Genomic DNA, 16,410 nt, shown 5'->3' with positions numbered 1-16,410 from the left:
TGCTCTCAAAGAAGTTCTAGGAGGGGAGAAAATATGTCCATAAATAAGTGTGTAAAATAACATAAATAAATACATACATATACACACAGACACACATACACACACAAGATAAATGGGGGAAATGAGGAGGATGCTAGCAAATGGAGAGAAAAATAGGATTTTTCAGTAGAAGGAGCATTTTCCTGGGAGTCAAGAGCCTTGCAGACCAGAGTGGACTCACTAGATCATAGATGAAAAGCAGGAATGATCCACAGGACCCAACACATTCATTTTAGAATGAGGAAACTGAGACAACAGAGATTGAATGACTTGTCCAAGGGACCATATATGACAGGGATCATAGGGATCTTATACCTTGAGCCTCCCCCAATTTAGATGAGTAATTTTGGAAAAGTCATTTAGTTTCTTTGAGAATTCATGGTCTCAGTAAAATGAAGGAATGGAACTAAATTATGTATAAGGTCCCTTATTATCCTGTGATCCCCTCCAAGGAGCTAACTCTATCCTTTCCTTTAAATTTACAGAACAAATTTTTTTTTCAATTAAAAAAAATTTACAGAACAGTGAAACTACATTGATTCTGGAGCCGGATGATATGGGTTTAAATCTTACCTTTGAAGTTTACTTAAAGTCCTATATAATTAATTCTTTAAAGGTCTAGAAGTAAATCACTTCAAACTTCCTGGGACTTAGTTTGCTCATCTGTAAAATGAGGAAGTTAGACTAGATGGAGGTCTTTTTAAATGACCTTTTGGTCTCATACCTCAGTAATCCATTTCAGCAGATCTGATCTATTTTCAGATATTGAGGAAAAGTCTTACCTGGGCAGACAATCACTCAGAGTTCCAAGAGGTAGCAGGATACTTGCTGCTCCCTCTTTAACCTCTTAATGTATATAAAAAATAGAGGTTACTACTATGCTCTGGGAGCAAATCTCACATTATTCTAGGAGACAGTTCTCCAAAGTATCCTACTATGGTAAACATGTTGGATTTGGAGTTCAGAGGACCTTGATTTGAATTCTATTTCTTGACTCCCCTCTCCCCCACCACCCTGTATTATAACCTACTCTCTCCAAGACTCAAGTTCCTCATCCATTAAAAAACAAAAAATTAGCAAAGACCTCAAAGATCCTGTGAATTAAAAATACTTACTGAAAATAATGAAAATGGAAATCAACAAGAGTAGCCCAAATACTCCATAATTACCTTGTTACCCCATACTCTGGGGGTGGCTGATACCTCACAACAGCAACTTCTGTTCTTGCTGGCTGGGGAGGTGGGTAGGCTTTGACCATCTCATGGATCATCCCAGGGTGTTGGTCATTGTAAAAGAGTCCATGTTCCTGGGTCTTGCTGACTGGTGACATCATTGGTTTAGTCTTGAAGGGATATTCAGGCGGAGGGCCTCGTGGGTCCATCACTTTGCCTGTGGGTTGGGCTGGGGGTGGTCCCCCACCAGCCTTAAAACCTTTACCATTCCCCGAGTTAGGGAGGTGTTGCTTAGCCCCATTCCTCTCCAGTGACAGCTGCATGATTCTCTCGCTGAGAGAACGGACATGGCCCTGTTTGAGTTCTTTGAGGGCATCATCCTTGTGAGCCTGGCTGCTGTTGGCCCGATTCACAGTGGGCCTTCCTTCCGTCCGGGATTTCTGACTAGCCGTGTTGGGCACATAGTAACCATGAGCGACAGCTCCCTGCTGCTGCTGCTGCTGCTGCTGCCCCCTGAAGAACTGAGACTGGGCCTTGGCCTCCTCATAGGTCGGCAGCTCCTCATTGTTCTGCTGAGGCTGAGCGGACCGGACCTGCTTCTCCATCACCGTATTGTCCACCTGATGTTCTTGCCCCTGAGGTTCCTGCCGTGCTGACTGGTGGACCATTTGTGGGTCTTCTTGAGTGAGGTTTTCCGTGGAAGAAAGGGTGCTCGTCGTACTATTGGACGGTCCCGCACTCCCAGTGGCCTGGTGCTGGATGGCCAGCAGATTCATGTTCTCGGTCGGGGTGCCATACCTGAGCTGTTCCTGGATCAACCTCTGTAATACTGTGCCAGCTGCCCCATCCTCTGAACCTCTCATTTCCACCTCTGAAATCCTCAGGAAAGTTGGGGAGTAGAAGTTGCAAAAAGGGTCCTCAACTGGAAAAAAATGAGAAAACAAAGTCTCAAGCTTTTATAGAAAGGGGCAAATGTCAGGGTGGATTTTTGCCTCAAGGGTAACATTTTAGCTATTTCATCAACAACTTTCAGTTAGCTGGAACATTGCTGCAAAGTTAGAGTAAGTCCTTTGTGCCCCCCCACCACCAAAAAGAAGATTTTTTAGGAATTAAAAAAACTGCTACAAACCTATGTGCATTATTTTATAGTAGTGAGTCATAAAATTAAATTTATTGATTTAATAAGCTAGGTTCTTGGGTTTCAGTGGGATTACAAATAAAGGACAGGAAAAGATCCCTAAACATGCCAAGAATTATTAAAAAAAGACATGCATATATACTGAAGATATTCTCAGAGGGAAGGCACTGACATTTAGGGGGATCAGGAAAGGTTTCCTGCAGAAGATAGGATTTTAGCTAAGATTTGGAGAAAATCAGAAAATTCAGGTGATGGAAACAAGAAAAGAGAGAATTCCAAGCATTGAGAGTAGCCTTTGAAAATGTTCAATTGAAGAAATATGAAATATGTACACACATTTCTTTCTCAGAAACAATCAGAAGATTGTCTTCTAACAGGAGTCCTTCTTGTTTTCCTCCAAGTAATCAGTGCCCCCTCTTCCTCATATGGGGAGGTGGGTAGGCTTTGACCATGTCATGTCTTATATTTGTTTGGCTATGTATTTTGTAAATACATTTTGTATTTTGCAAATGCTTCATTAAATATATGTTGTCTGCTCTCATTAAACTCTGTTAAATCAAGGATTATTCCACTTTTATCCTTATATATCCATAGTCATTTAGGGGAAAGAATAGGCATGTATATATTGCCTATTGTATGCCAGAAAGTAGTTTAAAATAGAATCTTATTTGATCTTCCCAACAACCCTGGGAGGTAGGTGCTGTTATCAACCTTATTTCATAACTGAGCACATGGAGGCAGAGAGAGGTTAAGTGATTTGCCCAGGGTGATACAACTAGGAAGGGTCTGAAGACCAAAAAAAAAAAAAAAAATGCTTAATTAGGAGGACTTGCTTATGTAAGAAAAAAGTAAGGAAGTCATATTGCAGATTTCAGAATCTCAGATTTCAGAACTGTTTAAAATATATTTTTACACCCAAATTTAAATAGAATTGGTTTCCTCTGACATATTTTTGTTTTTGCATTTAAAAACATCATCCTGCAAAGGGCTCATTGGTTTTGCCAGATCTCTAAAGGAATCCATGACATATAAAATGAATAAGAATCCTTAGCATAGAAAAATGAAGGCTATAAAGTGAGAGGAAAGACAGAAGGAACACTGAAGGGGAAGGAGAGGGAATCCTTGGCTACTCATGATAGGAAAAATCAATAATCCAGATACTTTATTCCCTAATAATGCTAGACTAATGATGAAATTATAATATATCTGTTATATTATATATAGTTAGATAGATTAGATTATGTCTGCATTTGAACTTTCAACTATTCATTCTATATGTAGGACACTGAAAGGAGAGTAACTATCCAGCCCTGATTTTCTGTATGGGCCATTCTTAGAGCTATGCAGGTATATTTTTTTTTTTTATGCACAGAAAGTCTAAACAAAAAAGTCTGCTCTAAAATTACAGGGGTGAAATTATTGTCAGGTAAGCTATTAAGGGTAGCACACAGGGACACTCTCAACAGTGTGACAGTGAGAGATAAATGACAATGGCAATAGTTACAATGATAATAAGAATGAGACTACTAATTATCAACGTATGTGTTTAAGAAAAAACCAGCAATTTCCTAATCTGTTCACTATCCTTTAAACAACCTACATTCACACTTCAAGTCACAGAAAGATTAAAACACATTCTGCAGGGGAAAACTATGGAGTTAATCAAATATTTACTGAGGAACTAGTGGGTCTATGGTATTCCATTAGGAGCCTTAGAAGAATAGAGAGTTAATTCTTGTCCTTATGAAATTTAAACTACAAATTAAGGCTGGCTGGAGAGAAAAATATATCAATAAGTATTTATTAAACACATATACCTGGTGATGAAGGTAAAAAGACAGAAATTATACAAGCCCCTGCCTTCAAGAAGCTTATATTCTATAAAACAGAAATTCTTACTTTGGAATTCACAAGCTTATTTTTTATATTTATAATGCCATTTCAATATAACTGGGACTCCAATATAATCCTTTATATTTTCTTTTATATATCCATATAAATATATATAATATAATATGATAATGTTTGTCCTTCATTCTCGACTTTAGGGAGGTGATGCCATGACAAGCACATGAACTGGAGTTGAATAAGGGGATGCTGTGCTAAGTCGCCAGTCTCACTTTCTCCTCCAGAATCATCTGGGTCTAATGGCCAGACATGAAATCAGGACAACTGGAGATGGCCCTGGAAGCAAGGCAGTCAGGGTTTAGTGACTTGTCCAGGGTCACACAACTAATTAAGGTCAAATTTCTGAGGTAAGATTCGAACTCCTGTCCCTCCTGACTCCAAGGCCTGTGCTCTATCCACTGTGCCACCTAGCTCCATACAGAGCCACAGCCTTCAACAGTCTGTCAACATTCAAGACATAAACAAGACTAAGATCCTGACTTGGGGAAAGAGAATGGAAACATATAAGTACATACAAAAATAAATACATACATACATGCATGCATACATACATATATACATAGTAATTTGGTGAAGGGAAGACACTGGCTGCTGGGAATGGGGCAGGAGTCAGAACTCTTCTTTTTTTGTTTAGGCTTTTGCAAGGCAAACAGGGTTAAGTGGTTTGCCCAAGGCCACACAGCTAGGTAATTATTAAGTGTCTGTGACTGGATTTGAACCTAGGTACTCCTGACTCCAGGGCTGGTGCTTTGTCCACCACGCCACCTAGCCACCCCAAAGGAGTCAGAACTCTTAAACAGCAATGCAAAAATTTTTTTTAAAAAAGAGAATATAACAATAAAACAAGTATCAAAAGATCATTTGAAGGGATAGTTAGGTAGCACAGTGGATAAAGTATCGACCCTGAAGTCAGGAGTACCTGAGTTCAAATCTGGACTCAGACACTTAATATTTACTTAGCAGTGGGGCAGCTATGTGGTGCAATCAGAGGAATGAGAGTTTGAATCCAACCTCAGACACTTGCCACTTACTAGCTGTGTGACCTTGGACAAGTCATGTAACTCTGATTGCCTCAGATCCAGGGTCATCTCCAGTCGTCCTGATTCATATCTGGCCACTGGACCCAGACTCTGGAGGAGAAAGTGAGACTGGTGACTTAGCACAGCAGCCCTCACTCAAATCCAATTCACGTGCTTATCATGGCATCCCCTCCCTGATGTCATGATCTTCTTCAAAAATTAAGGATAAATTTATTTAACAGTGTGACCTTGGGCAACCCAAAACAAATCACTTGTGGGAATGGTTCATCAGGAAGCAACTTCCATTGGAAAAAATATGCCAAAGGCAATGATTTCTTCAAATTTGCAGTAGATCATCAAACACAGATTTACAAAGGGAATTTAGAGCTCATCTAGTCCAAATCCCTGATTTCACAGATAAGGAAAAGGAGACCCAAGGAAGGGGGAAGTGATTTGCCCAATGTCACATAGAGTAAATTGGTAGAACTGGGATTCAAACCAAGTTCTTCTGACTCTATCTCTAAAATTCTTTTCAAGGAACTCTGTGTGGTCTTTACCTAAATGGCTCTATAGAAAAAAAAGTCAATGAAATTTTCTGGGCTCTGATAGAATGAAAATTTTAGAATATTTAAGGCACATAGTAGACACTTAATAAGTTCATATTGATTAACTGATCTAGCTTGAGGCAAAGCCCTACATTCCTGAGTTGACTTTAAACATACTCAAGTGAATTATATGAAATTAATAAGAATAACAGGCGCACAATGATGTTTAGGACAAAGGAGGCTATTTTCTTATCAGGCTTCAATTTTGAACTCGAAATACTTAGGGAACTTGTGTTAAAAATCAATCAATACGCTTACTGGTAATTGGAAGAAAAGGAAAAAAGAGAGATGAAAGAATAGAGGAAAAGGATGGAAAATGAGACGGGGTGGGGGAGAAAGGGGATGAAGAAATAAAAGAAGACTTGAGGAAAGTCTTGAGAAAGACTTAAGTTCCTACTCTCCTAAATTGAAAACTTGAAATTATAGTGAAGTAGACTTTCCTGCCACAGAACATGAACCAAAATGAAGCAAGTTTTTGAAGGAAAAGGGAAACAAGGATCCAGTATGTTAGTTCCTAAATATATAAATGGGGGAAAGGAAAAAGAGATCCAGGGAGTATACCTGAAGAGAACACCTCATGTAAAAAGGCCAAAGTAGTAAAGAGAACGAGGCTTACTTTTTCCAACGCCAGTACCAAGGAAAAGGGGCTTACCAGTTTTCTCTCTAGTGCTACTGTTTGCCTCTACTGTCAGTGGAGAAGCTTCATGCCTCCTAGAAAAGAACTGAAGGTCTGGGAAAAGATAACTCGTGTCTTCTAGTAGCTGGGCCGGGCTACTTGGACTGCCACACACTGGCCCGGGACCTGGAAACAAAAAAAAAATGGGATGTAAATGCCAATAAATTCCACCATCCTTCCTGCCATGACTCACAATAGCAGCCTTTGAATCATTCCTCTAAAACAATTTGAGTTGTAGTGGAAGCTTGTTTGACTCTGTTATTTTTTGATTCATAAAATTCCAGAGTTACTATGCAAAATCATCACAAGGTCAGCCACCCACTAAAATGGCCCACAGGGCCCAAATTACAATACCCAAACCACAGGAAGCTGAGGCAGAGGCTTTCCTACCAAGAAGCTGAAAGAGGAAAACAAAAATCAAATCCTTTACTGAATGACCCACGAAAGTCCCAGAGCACAAAATGGGGATATTTGAGGGAAAGGGAAGTGTGTGTGTGTGGGGGGGGGGGGGGGGTTGGAGGGTTGGAAGGTTGAGTAGAAGAGACTTGGAGCAGAAGGGAAGGAGGTAGTATATATTTTTAAGGGAAATAGTAGTTGCCTCTCAGAACAAGGAAAGGAAATAGAAAGGAGCCACGGTTTCAATAGACCATGTGCTAGCATGAGAACATCCCAATACTGGATGGAATCATTCAGCGTTGAATTCAAACTGTGCACAAGTCTTTGGAGTTTCAAGTTGCTCTGGTAGCCAGGGCCATGGCCCCCTGCCAAGCCCTGGCCTTTCAGCTCTGGTTTATCTGCTTCACACACAAACTGGGGTGCGTTTCCTGTTCCAATTAAACGTGACATTTTCCTCAAGCCTACAGTCACTAGACATGAAACGCCTCTACAAAAACACAGATAAAGCCTGGGCAGAATTCACAGGAGCATTCTGTAGGACAGGGTGGGCTCCATTCTCAGGCCTGGGATCCTTTCTCTGGCAGAGCCAACATTCACTTTCTACCCCTCCCCCTTCCCCATAAGACAATATGATCTCCTCTGGGGAAATAGAATTTCACTGCATAACTCACAATGAAAATTCTTGCCAAAAAGAAAATTCCATTAGTAAGAAAATTATTTTTCTCCTTAGCACCAGAGTAATATTGAGCAATAGTCAATACAATTTAAGCTTCTTGAGGACAGTTTTACTTCTGTGTTTATATTGCATATAACATATTGCCTGACTTATATTGGTCACAATAAATGTTTTTTTAGTTTAGTTTAGTTTTTGCAAGGCAAATGGGGTTAAGTGGCTTGCCCAAGGCCACACAGCTAGGTAATTATTAAGTGTCTGAGGCCAGATTTGAACTCAGGTCCTCCTGAATCCAGGGCCGGTACTCTATCTACTGTGCCACTTAGCCACCCCACAATAAATGCTTTTTGATAAAATTAAATCAATTCTGTTAACAACTTGATGATTTTTTTACCTCCCTTAGTAAAAGTAACTGACATTTATAAAGTGATTTAATTCCCCAACCTATTCCAGCACATGAAATCACTTGATCTACACAATCATGTGAAATAGGTATGTTGAGTATTAATCATAAGTGAGGAAATGAACCTGAGAAATGACTTTTGTCCAGTTTCACAGACCAAATAACGTTCCCTGCTTCATCAAAGGTAGAGATCTATATTTGTTATCTAGAGATATGAGTTCTAGTCCTGGTCCTGCTACTAATTAATGTGAACTTGTACACGTTACTTAACCTTGGTTTGCGCATTGATTTGTCCTAGGAGATGATCTCTAAGGCCTTTTCTGCTTCTTTTGATGTTATTCAGTCCTTTGGGTTGTGTCTGATTCTTCATTGCATCATTTGGGATTTTCTTGGTAAAGATACTAAAGTGTTTTGCCATTTCCTGATCTAACTCATTTTACAGTTGAGGAAAATAAGGCAAAGAGGGTTAAGTGACTTGCCCAAGGACACACAACTAGAAAGTATTTGGAAGCTAGATTTGAATTCAGAAATACTTCATGCTTCATGCTCAGTCCACTGCAACAGCATACTCCAAGCATCAAGAACAAAAAGGAGTGAGCTCCAGTTAGAGACTTAAGGAAAGTCCAGATGATCTAGATTACAGTGGGGGTTTTTCCAATACCCTGATTGGGGACAGGGCCAACCACACAAATAGGCAAAAGTCATCTACAAAGTTCAACATGGGGAGTGCCTGAAACCCTGTAACCTATCACTTCCACTGACCTGTCACTTGCACATGAAATGCTACCTTATAATTTTGTTCTTTTGGGTGATAGCATCAGCCCAAGAAAAAATGATGTAAAGGTCCCTGGGAGACCCTGGAATACTCTTAAGTCATTAACATGTTCATCAGCTCATCAGATCCTATCCCATTAAACACAACTTGAGTACAGCTTATCTAATTCTTCCCATGGGTAGAAAACAAAGAATCAAACTCAAAGTATCAGTTACTGTCAAGGATGTGTAGTAGGTAAAATCTAAAAAAATTAAAAGGAGGGCTCTTTAATCTGCAACTTGAAAGAAGTCAGGAAGAAAGAGGAGGAGGGAAAGAATTCCAGGCTTAAAAAAATTCCTGTAGTTGAGATAGTCATGTGCAAGGAACAGTGAGACATCTATCAGTGTAGGAATAAGATATAAGAAAACTGGAAGAGGGGAGGGTAAAGGTGTCAGGTTATGAAGGGCTTTGGATGCCAGAGGATTTAATTTTGAAACTAAAAATAATGGGAGCCACTAATATTTCATGAGTATGTTTGAGTGTGTGTGTGGGGGTGTATGTGTGTATTGGGTGACAAGGTCAGACCTATATTTTAAGAAGATCAGTCTAACTGCTGAGTGGAGGATGGACTGGCCTTGGGAGAGACTTGAGGCAGGCAGACACAACAATAGGTTATTGTAATAATCTAAGTATGAAATGATAAGAACCTGCACAAAGGTGGGGACAATGTTAGAGGAGAGAAAGTATCATCTATAAGAGATATTATAAAAGTAAAATAATTAGACTTTGGCAATTTATTATGGATAAGAGGAAAGGGTGGGGAGGTGAAAGTAATATCTAGGTTATGAACCTGGTGACCAAGAAGATGGTGTTATCAACAGTCATAGGAAAGTTAGGAAGGGGATAGGGCTTGGGGAAAAGGTGTGTCCAGTTTTGGACATGTTGAGTCAAAGATGTCTGTGAGAATCTGAATCTTATCCATATCTTTTCATATATCGTCCATTAAAGGCAGATATCAACAGTTGCACACTAGTTGTCTATCTGCTAACCGTGGCTCTTGTTAAATGACCAACTTGCCTTTTTTTTTTCAGATCCTGTAAAGCAAACTCAAATAGAAATGGGAGCCATGAAACCATACACAAGGATCCCTGTGGACCCATAAATTGATTAGAAAATCATATAATAACATCCTTTATATATCCATTTTTATTTATTTTGTTAAATATTTCCCAATTACATATTAATCTCATTAGTGTCACACCTAAAAGTATTGGAGCTGAGGGAAGCACACCTCACACCTCTGCTGTATGCTATATCCTTGATGATGTCTATTCTAAGCCTCTTCAAAGTAAAAACAATCACTGGTAATAGTCTGTATTGTCTTCTTGATGCATTTCTCCATTGCCCTTTGGATCACTTTCAACAATTATGTACATAGGGGGGAAAACTAACTAATTTACATGTTTACTGAAGACTAAATTCCCCATCTGCTTCCACTGTGGTTCACTGCTCCAAATCAAATAAGATTCAGATGTGAATTTGAACCTAGGAATAAACTCAAATGAGCAGCAGCAATAGCATGACATCATATCATGGGAGTGGAGGGGGAGGGAGAGAGAGAGAGAGAGAGAGAGAGAGAGAGAGAGAGAGAGAGAGAGAGAGAGAGAGAGAGAGAGAGAGAGAGAAAGATCAAAGGATCACAGATTTAATGAGAAAAGGAACTTTAGAAGTCATGAAGTTCAACTCTCATTTTAAAGAGGAAGAAACTGAGACTCCAAGAGGAGTAGCTTAATGTATATATATATAGATATAGATAGATAGATAGATATAATATATATAGATATATATAATGTATATATATATTATAGAAGGAAAACAAGACTGATAGAAAAAGACGGAAAAACAGAGAGTGAGGGAGAAAGAGAGAGATAGATCTTTAAAAAGTCAAGGTGTCCCACAACATTAAGGGCCATCTCCACTTATTCTGATCTATATCTGGTCACTGGTCCCCAGAAAAGAAAGTGAGGCTGGTGACACTGCACAGCCCTCACTCACTTAAATTCAAATCACTTGCATGTCCTTGCATCACCTTCCTGATGCCATGGCTCCTTTGAGACAAACGACAAAAGTAACAGTAACAACAAGAGCTTAGAGATGTCTTGCTAGACCCAGATAAGAAACTAATAAAAACGCACCAGACTTTACTGGTTTGGAGGGAGAACACACCTCATTCCCCATAGGGCCACAGTAACATACCCATTTTCTCCTGGGGGCCTGGAAGACCTGTTTCTATCATTCTTCTCTGATCACTCTACATTTTATAAGTATCCTCCCTAAATTCGCTATATTTGTTTTGTTTTACCATCTGTGTTTCCTTGTTCTGAACTTTGATAACCCTAAGCCTTCCTGGGTTAATCTTAAGACATTTTCCCAAGGTAAAAGAGCAGATTGGTTTCATAGGCAAGACGTGAACCCAGATGCCACACCTCCAAAGTCAGAGCTTTTTCCATAACAGAAAATGGCAAACAAGACTCAAACCCCAGTCCTCCAATTCCAAATCCAGCCTCTATCATGTCATCCCCAAAGATGGCATAAAGAAATCACTTCCACTTGCAGCCCCTTTGTTCTTAAAACAAGTTTTCAGCAGATAGGTTTTGTTGAACTCTCTATCATGGACCCTCAGATGGCTATGAACTGGGACATTTTACTTCTGTATCCTTCACAATACTCCATGGCCAGCACTGAACAATTAGAATAACTAAATTTCAGAGTTAGAAGGGATCTTTGAAGTGCTTTGATTCAGTCCCTACTCATCTATTGCCCCGTTGGTTATATAATAATAATTTATATCAATATAGTGATTAAAGCTCTACAACAAGCTTTTGCAGCAATATTTTTCCTAGGCAGCAAGTACTATTAATACTTAAGATAAATAAAGTGACTTGCCCATGGTCACTCTGCTAATAAACATTGGAAATTAGGGCCTGACCCAGTCTCTAGAATTAGGGGCACTGTCTTCCATTTGACTCTTGTCTCTAGTGCTCTAATGAATGAATGAATATAGAAAACATAAATGCTTACTATGTACAAAACACTATACTTCTAGGGATACAAATACCAAAACAAGGTAATCCTTGCTTTCAACAATAAGGAGAAACTACATTTTTTTAAATTTTGAGTCATATGGAAAGGTGCAGGGATCCCTAGGGTATAAGAGCAAAGCAGACAGTATCTTCTTTAATATCATTTTCATTGATAAAACTGTTATATATTCAAGAAGTATTAGGGAAGTCATAAGGAGCTCCCAAGGAGTACACATTTTATTGGGCATAAAATAACATATATACAGTTAAGGAAAGACAAAGCAACATATAAAAAATAAAAAGTGGTAAGTGGAAGTGTTGAAGGCTGATAATGGGGGGGGTTCAGCAGAGTGCTCTTGCAAGAGGTGACACTGGAGCTAGGCCTGGGGGGGTGGGCAGAGGTCCAAATAATAAAGGTAAGAAAGAGGGCATGGCCCCAAGTATGAGAGGCCAGTCTGTGCACAGAGGTAGAGGATATAATTTCATGTTCAGGCTACTTAGTTTGGACCATAAAATGCATGAAGGGCAGAAATGTGAACTCATTCTAGAAAAAGAGGCTCATGCCATATTGGGAAGCATTTAAGATGCCATCCAGAAGCTCCAAAGCTACCATTCAACAAATCCCTCTTACATTAGGACTCTGGAGTACAGAGGAGTAAGCGCTCAGAAATAGATCAACCCTAATTAAAGAACTCACTCTTCATAAAGAGCTTATTAATTCAGCAAACCCCATTCACAAAGTTTCCAAGTCTTGATTAAAATATCCCCCCTGCCACATTCATCTGAATTTACATACATTAATAACTTCCATTTATATAGCTCTCTTTGTGAATTATCTCATCTGGTCCTCAGGAAAACTGCAGGAATTAGAGAGTATAATTATTATGAAAGAATTAAACTGAGGATGGAACACAAGGTCTTTGACTACAAATCCAGAAATGTTTCTACAGCCTCATGCCTCCACATCCACTTGAGCTAACCCCTCTAAACTGGGCTGAAGGCAAAAACTCAGAATTTATGACATCTCACATACCTTTTAGTCTACAAGAAAAGCATACAAAGAACAAAGGGAAAACATTGAGAATAGTTGCAAAAGAGGAACCGAGTCTCAAGACCATAGATTGAACTGGAAGAAGCACTGGAGACCATCTTAGGCCAAAGTGGTTATTTTACTAGATTTGGAAACTGATGTCCAAGGAAATTAATGGATTTTCACAAGGAAAAAAATGGGGGAAAATCCAGAAAACCAGAATTTGAAGCCAGGCCCTCTGGCTCTGGGGCTTTTTCTAAAATAGCTCCTTCTCTCCCCAACCTTTTCCTTTTTCTTCCTCCATTGGTGCAGTTTCTTAGTAGTTTGGGAACTGCAGGAAAACTAGATATCTGCTTATTTTGTAATTTGCAAAAATGGGGGTGGAGCTATTAGAACTATATAGGGTAAAGGCTGCAAGTTTCTGCCAACTTACCATTCTACTTCATTTAAAAAAAAATGTTTCTCCTCTCCCTGTAAAACCTGCCTATCTTTTGTCAAAATGAAGAATACTTGGCATTTCTCTCTAGGATCATGATTTTTTTTTTGGCTTGCTTCTGAAACAGTGAAAACTTCCTTCCTGTGACAGTTCAATGCTGCTATTTTCTTTGTTACAAGACCAGAAGCCTTTAGGCAATGTTATCCTAAACTGGGCTCTTTTTTCTTTCTCATTAGTATAGTAACAGGGATCCTCATCTTTCTCCCAACTAGGAAACTCTCACCCAGGGAAACAATTAACTTTTTTGCACTCTAAACAACCTCAGAGGGGGCCAGAAGAAATAAAAGACTCCCAACTAGCCTGATGACCTTTTCTGACCTTCTCTCCCACTGCTAACTGGTTTGACTCCAAAAATCCTGAAAAGGCAAACAGCCCTGAATAATTTCCTAGGATCAAAGATTGATCTAAAGCTGGAAGTGACCTGAAATGTCATCTGGTCTAACCTTCTACAGTTAAGGAAAATGACACATATACAAAAACTTAACTGACTTGCTCAAGGTCACATAGGCAATAACCATCAGAAGATAGGATTTGAACCCAGGTCCTTCCAGGTCAGGGCACTTTTCACTGTACCACAGTGCTATTTGAGAATGTACTCTGAGTATGTCTTCATTCTGCTCAGTTCTGAAAGACATTAGAATCTGTCAGAAAAGTCCCTTTCCTCCTTCAACTTGTCTGGCATATTACTGCTTTTGCTGTATCTCCACTATTCAGTCCTGTCCAAATCTTTCTGATCCTATAGATTTGTTCATAGGGTTTTCTTGGCAAAGATACTAGAATAGTTTGTGATTTCCTTCTGTAGTGCCTGCCCATTTTACAGATGAGAAACTAAGACAAACAGAAGTTTAATGGTCATATACTTAGTGTTTGATGTCAAATTTTAATTCAGCTCTTCCTGACTCCAGGGTCTGTGCTTTCTCTATTTTACCACTTAGCTGCCCCAATACCACTCTAGTCCTTATTAATAAATATTGTTTTCATTTTGTTTCCTTCAGTGATCGAAAACCTTACAAAGATACCCTACAGCCTACTGTATTAAGTCCCATCTTCTTGGTCTGTATTACAATGTCTTCCATAATCTGGTCCTTTCCTACCTCCATAATATGACAAAACTCCAGATGCATATCCTTCTTTCAGGTGGGCCTCTCTTCTCACTGCCCTTGGCAACATGTGATACACAATCATGCCACTTGCTTATTTTCCTAAATATCAGAACACCATCTATCATCCTCTCAGTTTTAACCAATAATTCATAAACAAAGGGAGTCCCAGAAATGGAGACCCACATTCCAGTTCTGTCCTCTTTAACTATGTGATGAAAGGAAGGAAGAACTTTTCAGAGCCTCAGTTTCTTTGTCCATAAAATTGAGGCTATAATAATTAAACTGCTTAATTCACACAGCTGAAAGTAATAGAATGCTCTTCTATCTCACCTCAACCTCTTAGAATTTTTAGTTTTTTTTCCAAAACTCTGATCAAAAAAAAACTTCTCTACTTAATCCCTCCTTTACCAATGCCTGCATCTTCTTTTATAGAATTACCTTGAGTCTATGTTGTATATATCTGTATCTATAATAGCTCTCCCATTTCACCTGTTTTTGTATCCCCAATTCTGATGTTTGGTACATAGGTTTAATAAATGCTTCTTTACTGATTAGTCAATATTTATTTAACAAAAATTAGGTGCTTATTCTATTTGTTAACCATTGAGAGGAATATAGAAATAAGTAACATTAGCTACCATTTATATAACATATATATATATATATATATATATATATATATATTAAGCCCTTTATAAAAAATGATCTCATTTGGTCCTCATAACAACCCTGAGAGGTAGGAACCATTATTATCCCCACTTCACTGCACTGGTCTTGACCCCAACATCTGATGTCCCTTCTAGTATGAACAACTTGAATAGACATCATTTCCAGGACCTTCACACTCCAGAAGAAGGTACTCAGCTCCCAAGAAAAATCTTGAGTTTTTCCAAAAGAAAACTGAGACAGAGTGAAGTGACTTGCCCAGGGTCACACAGTTAAGAAGTATCTGAAGATGCCTATGAACTCAGGTCTTCCTGATTCCAGACCCAGGAACCTATCCCCTGTATTACATAGCTGCCTCTAAGAGAGCATTTGCCCTTAAGGAATTTATTCCATTTCATGCAATAAGAAGAGAAAAAGAAAAAGCACCCTCAGCCTTTTTTTATTTTTATTTCATTTTTATACAGTCATGCTGTGCTCCAAGTTTTCTTTCCACTCTCTGATCCTGAGATGATGATGAACATCATAGCAAACTACTCTCCCTTCCCCCTTAACTTCCACGAAAAACTAAGTGGAAGCTGGAGGTCAAAGACAGGTCTGGCCAGCTGCCTCCCCCTTCCACTGCCTGGGGCCATGAAGCTCTTGCTCTGTCTCCTTGCAGCGGATGCAGAGCTCCAGGAGGTCAGGAGGCTCCATCACAGCCCCTATCAATTGCAAAAACAATCTCCCAGGTGTTATTTTGCCAAAGCGCAGGAACTTCCTGCCAGATGCATGTAACATAAACCTCCTAACACCATGAAGAAAAATCACAGCCCAAATTAGAAAGGCCCCCAGTGATTTTAGAACAGTGACTTTAACCATAACAACAAATCCTGGGTGGCTCTGACCTTCCCCTTTCAAAGAACTGAGGAATTTACATCCATGGCAAAGGGCCCAAAGTTCAATAAAAACAACCAAAATGTGTTCAACTGACTTAGTCCTCAAGGTTTTTCTTGGGAGCTGAATCTTCTTTTGGAGTTTGAAGGTCCTGGAAATGTCTATTCAAGTTGTTCATACTAGAAGGGACATCAGATGTTGGGGTTCAACCATATAAAGGTTCAGTGTGATATGAGTTGAGAAGGCTCCCCTCCAGGTCAAACACAAATAGTCCCTTTGAACATTTGGGATGGAGATGTCTCTAAATTTTCACCTCTCATGTTTCCTTTGTGCTTTTTGTCTTGATTCTGCTTTGCTCATAGAGCACCCAGAGCCT

General features: G+C 39.3%; 1 protein-coding gene across 5 annotated transcripts in view; it reads right to left on the bottom strand.

Annotated features, from left to right (window-relative positions):
• AMOTL1 (angiomotin like 1) overlaps window positions 1-16,410 on the bottom strand; it is a 214,382-nt gene that overhangs the window by 93,187 nt on the left and 104,785 nt on the right. For all 5 annotated transcript variants that reach the window (XM_074216484.1, XM_074216486.1, XM_074216487.1 and 2 more), the window contains 2 exons: window positions 6,534-6,683; window positions 1,209-2,133 (listed from right to left, as the gene is read on the bottom strand). In XM_074216484.1, coding sequence (XP_074072585.1) covers window positions 1,209-2,133; window positions 6,534-6,683 — 1,075 coding nt within the window. The remainder of the gene's footprint in view (window positions 1-1,208; window positions 2,134-6,533; window positions 6,684-16,410) is intronic.

Source organism: Macrotis lagotis, chromosome 1 (assembly GCF_037893015.1).
Source record: "Macrotis lagotis isolate mMagLag1 chromosome 1, bilby.v1.9.chrom.fasta, whole genome shotgun sequence".
NCBI classification, from domain to species: domain Eukaryota; kingdom Metazoa; phylum Chordata; class Mammalia; order Peramelemorphia; family Peramelidae; genus Macrotis; species Macrotis lagotis.
The sequence above is the reverse complement of the archived record's forward strand: the minus strand, read 5'-3'. Positions and strand labels throughout refer to the sequence as shown.